We start from the raw sequence: 8489 nt of genomic DNA on the forward strand, positions 1-8489 counted from the left end.
AGAAGGTTTAGTTCAGCCGCCACATAGTCGCTAAATTAGTGAGATAACCAAACAATATTTTCAAGTCAAAATATTAAGGTACACGGTAATATTATGCTTACTGAGAAACTGCGAAGGCCTCTACAATATTTTGAAGTAAATACCGCAGTAAATTAAATTCCAAAAAAAAAAAATTAATGGATTATAGGGTCGGTTTAGTTTTTTATAACAAACTTTTAGGCATTAAAAGGCTTCATAAAAAGGTACCGAAGTATATGATCAAAGCCGATTTTGTATTTCAGAACATTAGCAACTTCAACGCATCCATGGCCGCAGAGTCCTGTTTTGCAACCGGCAGCGCGGACACACTCTGCCCCCGAGAGTGCAACATCGCCCTCTACTGCCCCACAAACTTCGAGCCCAGCTCCACATTCCTCACGGCCGCCTCTACCCAGCTGAGTACCGCCTTCCAACTCCGAACTCCTGTGCTGAACTCGACGAAACTCGGCGCCCGTCCTCTGATCCCCTCACCACAACTACGCCCCAATGTGGCCATCGGGGAAATTGTTTCACGATAAATTTTGACTTTTACACAATATGCACCCAGTACTTCAATATTTTAATTTAGTTTTATCAATCTTATATATCACACTTTTAAATATTTTGATGATGGTGTTCAAGTATCAAGGATGGTGTGTCAGTGAAATAATTATCCCGGTTTGCCGACGGACCATGCCGCGGAGCGAGACAAGGTCAGCCGTAGTTTTTTTCGCTGTTCCCCAAAGTTTCGGATGTGTCAGACTGTTTTAGTGATATCGTTTAGGTAGTGAATGAAATTAGGCGGAAAGGACATGCTGTTGTGATTATACAAAATGCTTTATTGATAGACGCTTTAGCCAATATGTTAGATGATATTTTGAATACATTATCAGCTTTTGTATTATTATTACTTAGATTGGCGTTATCTACACCTCCGTTTAGGTTTATCTAATGTTCGAGGAACCAACAGTGTTTTAATGAAGAAACGTTTATACTGAACTTTATTGTACATAGCACTATGGTTATAATAATAATGCACGAATGAATCTATAAGCACGTCAATATAAAATACGTTTTCTAGATTCATTAGTGTATATACACAAAATAATTAATAATTTATAACAATGTAATGATAACATATAGAAAATAGCCATAACAGACAGAGTTCATATTAACAAGAGTGAATACGCATAATTAAATAATGTGCAACTAGTTATAACAATAGTTAGAAGACAATATATTATAGACTTACACTTAAAACTATATCATAATAAAATATCTGCATTAATCCATTTCGTGTCTCGTTACTTTGAGACTCGGACATAGTTTGAGGCTGTCACAGATTCAATAACACTGTATACACACTTTTTAGGTTATAGATAAATTGAATTGTTACTACCTGCCTATTGACATGTAGATTAAAAAAACATTTTTATAAGATTTAGAATAAGTAAAGCTTTGTAATAAGACATTAAGATTGATGGCTGTCTAAATAGTGCCTAAAACACTACGAAAATTTCGATTATTCAGTTTTATTATCTTAACAATGTATGAAAATATGTAAATAGATAACTAAGATTTGAGAGTAATTTTAATATTTAATATCTGATTTTGTAGCTTGTATGAGTACGAGTGATGGGATCAATTTCTTTATAAATTTCAGTTCCATAATGGACCCAACAATAACATCATGTATTTTACATCTATATTATAATGGTGTTATTTATAAATAATAACCATAAACAGACCAATAACATTTTTGGCAATCCATTTATATTTAATAATAACATCAGAAATATTTGTATGCGTTAAATTTCGTATGCTTCTTAAATATATGATAGCTTACGAACATCATTTTAAATGTTTAAATACGAAAGATAACGTATTCACTGGTATATATCACCCTGAAATAAATAATATAATTAAGGCCTAACTTCAAATGTAAAATTAACATTTCGAAATACTTCTGATGAAAAAATTCAAAGGTACTAAGTTGTTACAAATGTTTATATCAAATAATTTCCAATTAATTCAGATTTTATTGTACACAATTAATCGACTAAATGAATACGAAACTTATTATATTATTTTTCAATTTAAAACATCAAACAGCAATATTAAAAATATTGTCTCATGTTAAAATAAAATTTTGAAATGATTGTGTACAATAAAGTCGGCCTTACATTACATTTTAAATAATATTGCTTGGTTACTTTAATTTATAACGAGATTATCGATTACTTTCACATGGTTCCATGTTAATAACTTATTCACTATTAGGTCTAACGCTTGAGTTTTCGAAGTTTATTGCTATAATTTTAGATTAAAATTTCCTGTTAGAGGATCGATTTGAAACACCAACTAGTATATTTAGATATAATATAGTACTTTAGATGTAGATATTGTTGAATTTACTTACATTTTTATTCTAATGTTACGAATATATTTCGTCTATTGAATCGTATTAATATATTTTTAAGTATTATTGTTTTCGTGCAATTAAATCATAACATAATAATACCTATAGCATCTGTCAATTCTTCTTCTGCAAAATAACATTGCATAGTTGTGTTCTGGTATGTAGGATGTTATTGCAATTATGCACACTAGAAATATAAAAATAACAATTTACGTTTGGCATAAAATAACAAATAGATCATCAGGGATGTTTGAATGCCAATGCCAAATTATATAGATGTGCTTGATGTAATATTAATATGATTGAAGAGTAATTGTTTATAAAACATAAATTTAATCAAACATTATTGTACATCAATACACATTTTGATTTTAATATTGTAATTTTTTCTTTAGTATTTTGTTATGGATATTACGTGTCGCACGTCATTTACTTAAAGTATTTTCATAATAAAGAATCACAAATAAATTATTTATTATAAATTTATCAGTATTTTGTTGTTAATAGTGATAATAAATTTACTGTTGTAACCTTTAGTCAATTTAATTTAAATTAGATTTTAGTTGTGTTACTAGTAAAACTTGAACCATTGAATTATAAGTACATTTATTTGTAAGATGAATTGACCAAAAGTTGTTTAAGATTGACTAACATAGAAGTTGTAAATAAAAATTAATAAGACGATGTAAAAATTAAAAAAAAAAACTGTATAAAGTTGTATTTGCGAATTTTAATGTAAATAAATACATGAACGAAAATACGTTTCCAGTAAATTATTTTTAAACGACTAGGTTCGTATAAATTGATATTTTAGTTTTATGCGAATTGTATATTCTATGCGGTGCGTAAACAGAAGAAATGAAACTTTTGTGATCATTGTTAATGAAATGAAAGTGTAACTTCGATTATATGAGCTGTAGTATTTTCTAAAACGTATTTTATTTGAACCATTCCTTTTATGATAAAAAAAAAAGTAACAAACTATATATCAAAATCTGAATTCTGTTTAAAATTACTATTTTGCCTTGGCAACTTTAAAAAAAAGTCCTTAAAAGCCTACATACCTACACACTAGGAAGCTGTACCGAGAGTCCATTGGCGTTGGTAATCACTTTCCATCAGGTCTTTTGCCTATAACATAAAAAAAATGTTATAGTTTACATAATAGTTTTACAACGACGTAAAACGTTGACGAAACGATGAAAACTACACAAAAGCCAGTATATTTTCCTGACAAGACACATATTCAAAGAAAGTTAGTCTTAACAAATTCAAATGCATGTTTGGATTAGTTCAGAGTATTCTATCGGATCCTTTATCACAAAGTCCATGGCAATTTAATTAAAAGGCAGAAGGGACAGTGGGACTGACGTACCTGTGTATAAAAGTCTCAAAACTTAAAGTATACTGATATATCGTATTAATAATGTATATTCAGAAGAAATTTCCTATCAAATTAAAATAATGCTGACGAATTAAAATTACTACTCAACTTTGCAACATTTTTTTTTATAATATAGAATCTTTTTATAAATCACCACTTCATAGAGCATAACGAGTGGCAAGTTCAACACAGGTGATTAATTAACGCAAAATGAATTTTACATTATTAACAACTTGTGAAACCGAGTTAAATTCGCACGAACACTTATTATAAATATGTATGCATAGTATCGCATACTTTATAATTGTTTCAGATCAATAATTCCACCGTCATTATTTCATAAAACTTTGTCGGTTTATACTAAACACGCCGTGTAAACTCTAAGACGGTACGATTATTGAAATTTAATCATCGGATATCATAATACCGTTTGCAATTTTGTACGAAATATTCATAAGGTAAATATTTAAGCCATTTTCGTAAATGTATTCTATATATCTATTCATTGAAAAATGCAAAAAAATACAATATTGAGACAAGCGCGATCCGATGTAAAGACAGACATGGAAAGAGATCTTTGGTTAATATTATTCTAGCGACCTGCCCCGACTTCGATCGGGTGCAGTGCGGATGCTATATACTACAGAATGTCTTCTACGTTCACAGTTTTCCATTCTTTAGACAATGCAACCCGATATGTCCCTGCGTTTTTAAATCTGTAATATCTTCGAAAATATTCTAAAGGTGGCCTTTATTTATTATATAGATCAATATGGCTATTCATCTATATTAAATGCATAATGCGTTTAAGGTACTTAATTGAATAAAGATTAATCCTATATTACTTAAAACATGGCTATTGTAGGTTATCCCTATGAGATAGAGATACTTCAATACGGACTTTTTGAAGACATTTTTAAGGTGTAGTAAATTACACAATACTGTAGTACATTACTTTGATCTATCTCGGAGAACCGGGAGTGTACAGTGTATACTGAATCGTTTTCGATAGAAATATCCAATACATTTTTTTCAGCCTGTCTTCCTACGTTCCAAATTTGAAATGAGAATTTTGGAATCTGTAGGCTAAAATAAATCTAAAATAACGCTAAAATAAATGGATGATAATCGCAGTCCGTTATATAAATAGGAGACGAGATGGCCCAGTGGTTAGAACGCGTGCATCTAAACCGATGATTGCGTGTTCAAACCCAGGCAAGCACCGCTGATTCGTGTGCTTAATTTGTCTTTATAATTCATCTCGTGCTCGGCGGTGAAGGAAAACATCTAGAGGAAACCTGCATGTGACAAATTTCATAGAAATTGTGCCACAGGTGTACTCCACCAACCCGCATTGGAACAGCGTGGTGGAATATGTTCCAAAAAAACCTTCTCCTCAAATGGAGAGGAGGCCTTTGGCCCAGCAGTGGGAATTTACAGGCTGTTGTTGTTGTTGTTGTTGTTACATAAATACTGTTATACTATGGTTATACTAATCGAATCCTGAAAAGTTTCAGGGTCCTCATATTTGACCTTATATTAGTTGCCGCTTTAATTTACTCAGAAACTTGTGCAATTAAAACGTAGCGCTACAAAAGATAAGTTTTAGTTTATAAATTGTATTTTCTATTTTATTTATCGCGTTATAAATTAGACGTTATAATTTAATTATCAATCTGTACCTTTACCTTCTGTTTTTCGCGGGTCCATGAATAATTTCTTATCTAATTAACGTCAATCAATTGTTTCAGAAGTTATTAAATTGGATGATTTATCTCCAAAGAGTTTTTACTTTTCCTATGGAATAAGGGATAAAATCTGTTGACTTTCCCCTTAGGTAATTAATAGCATTAATATGAACCTGTTTGGAGAGCATCGAAAGGCATTTAATTAAAATAGCATAGAGAAAATATAAACTACAAGCCTATTCCTTTTGAGTCATTAACAATAATAAGCAAAAGATTATATAGTTAGTTAGAGCCGAGATGGTCCAGTGGTTAGAAAGCGTGCATCTTAGCCAATGATTTGCTGGTTCAAACCCAGGCAAGCACCATGGAATATTCATGTGTTCAAATTGTGTTTATAATTCAATCGTGCTCAGCGGTGAAGGAAAATATCTTGAGAAAACCGGCATCCACTAACTTCATAGAAATTCTCGCACATGTGTATTCCCCCAACCTTGCATTGAAAAAGTGATGTGTCATATATTCCGAACCTTCTCCCTAAAGCGAGAGGAGGCCTTAGCCCAGCAGTAGGAAATTTACAGATTTTTGTATATATACATAGTTAGCAAAATTAAATTAGCAATTTTTGTTACAAAACTATTCAGTAATGGGAAGATCGATGTTTCAAGCGAGTAGATCATATGCCGATTGAGTAATAAGGCTTGATCGAAATTCCTGGTGCATAAGACTAAACATCAAGCGGCATATACGACACGACCGGAAATTGTTCCGGCGCAGGACTAACGACTTTACGTGCTTTCCGAGTGCTTTGCTTGGGGTTAAAATTTTTAATTTATAAGTACGTTGTATTTTTCTGTAGTCGATATCCCTGGTAGCATTTCCTTCGAATACCGGTTACAGGATGCCTAATTTACTTTTTTGTGTGTTTATGTTTTGAAAATAATGTACGAATCGAAAAACGAAATCGATCAACAATGGGTCAAAAATACAAATGAAAACCTAATCTTGCTGCTTGTATCTCAGTGAAACTTCTAATTATAACCAGAACGAACAAATAGTTTGTTTTGGGTGTAAAATACTTTGCTGGATAATCGTGAAAAATTCGTGCATATCGAATCATATCAAGTTAAAGTTTCTGTTCTGAACCGCAACGCAAACTCTGATGGTAAAGAAATTATGAGTATATTCAATTAATAGCAGCTATCTGTAAACAGAAATTATTTAGCTTCATATAATATAATTATGATACGGCGAGATTAATCGCTATCTGAAGCCGTAGCTGAATTTAAAATTTTATTTTTGTAAAACCGATGTAGCTTATTTTCATCTTATATAAGCTACTAGCAGACCCCGCGTTGCTGTGGCTGAGTGATTAAGGAAGGATTTAAAAGACAAAATTTAACACAAATTAACATAGCATTTTTAATTTCATTTTATTTATAAATACTCTGATAACCTTTAATTAAAATAAATCACAGTTTATCACATTAAAGTTTACTGAAGCGCCAGTCGATGTACAATATTTTTGATCAACCTGTCTTTTGTTAGCACAAATAAACGTGATGGTCTTCCTACACGTGAACAGGCCACGTATAATTGCCCATGGGAGAAACATGGATTCTCTAAATCTAAGCCGCAAATAGACATTTTTTGGCCTTGTGACTTATTTATAGTCATCGCGAAAGCTAAACGAATAGGAAATTGCAGTCTTTTAAATGGTATTGGAGAATCTGACGGTATCATTGGAATGCGTGGTAACCGAACGATTACTCCTTTAAACTTTCCTGTCAAAATAGTTGCTTCGAGAACATTTCCGGTGATTTTTTTTATTACCAAACGTGTACCGTTGCATAGTTTAGGGGGGTTCAAATTACGCAGAAGAATAATCGGTGATCCAATTTTGATTCGAGTGTGGAGGCATTCCTGTTATGTCTAAAGAATTTAAAAATTCAATTGGAAAATTCACTGCTTCATTTTCATCAACAGTAGTGTCGATTGACTTGAACGACATTAAATCACCTGGTAATAGTTGTTGTATCTGGTAGTTAATTAGATCTACATCAACATTTTTCGCTGCCATAATAGCACGATTACTAAGCCAATTATGATTTAGATAGTTATTTATTATATCTGGGAATACACTCTCGATCAATTCATTTTTAGTTTAAACAACAGTACAGAAATGTTCTGGTAATCGTATGCATTGGGTATCTTGATAAAATTGTACTTCACCGTTTCCAATATCTAATAATTGCTGAGAAAAAACTTGTGCTGCCGGATCATTTTGGAGTTGTACTCGCATGTTTTTTGTCAATCTTAGAGTTTTGACGTTTCTCTATAAAAATGATTGTTTTAGACATGCATTGATTTCATCGGCAAAAGTAGAGCGAGGAATGACAGGCAATGTTTGCCGGAAATCACCAGATAATAGTAAAATAGCTCCACCAAAAAGTCTGTTATTACTGTTTAAATCCTGCAAAGTTCTATTTAATGCTTCGAGCGAATGTTTATGAGCCATGGTACACTCATCCCAAATTATGATTGAACTCTTCCGTAATACTGCAGCCATTCCGCTCCCTTTCTTAATGTTACACATTGCATTTGGATTTGTTCTCGATAAATATTCTTGGAGACGATTATCACGCTGTTCTCTTGATTCATGCGCACGAATATCAGCTATGCGAATTGTTTGAGCTTCATTTCTTTCTGCTCTTTGTTCGACTGATTCGTGAGCTCTTTCAAGACGCCGTTGTCGAGCTTTTTTTCTACGGGCATTGTTGAGGTTAGATTTTTTTGGTGAAAATTTTATGTGAATAAATTCCTTGTACTATTATTTTGTTGTTCTTATATTTCACTGCATTATGTAACTGTAAATTAGTAGCTATATAGATATCCAAAATAATATACAACAAATGAAAATAAAATGAAAAATGATCCAGAAAAAGCGATGTCACAGAGAGTATCGATCAAAAAATGGCTAGCA

The 8489-nt window shown here is 32.0% G+C and overlaps 1 protein-coding gene across 11 annotated transcripts in view; it reads left to right on the plus strand.

Moving 5' to 3' along the window:
• Nucleotides 1-3369, plus strand: part of LOC124534635 (small conductance calcium-activated potassium channel protein) — a 274246-nt gene extending 270877 nt beyond the window's left edge. For all 11 annotated transcript variants that reach the window (XM_047110581.1, XM_047110580.1, XM_047110583.1 and 8 more), the window contains one exon: nucleotides 282-3369. In XM_047110581.1, the coding sequence (XP_046966537.1) occupies nucleotides 282-438 (157 nt within the window). In that variant the 3' untranslated portion in view covers nucleotides 439-3369. The remainder of the gene's footprint in view (nucleotides 1-281) is intronic.
• The last annotated feature ends 5120 nt before the right edge of the window (nucleotides 3370-8489 follow it).

Source organism: Vanessa cardui, chromosome 13, assembly GCF_905220365.1.
Source record: "Vanessa cardui chromosome 13, ilVanCard2.1, whole genome shotgun sequence".
Classification (NCBI taxonomy): domain Eukaryota; kingdom Metazoa; phylum Arthropoda; class Insecta; order Lepidoptera; family Nymphalidae; genus Vanessa; species Vanessa cardui.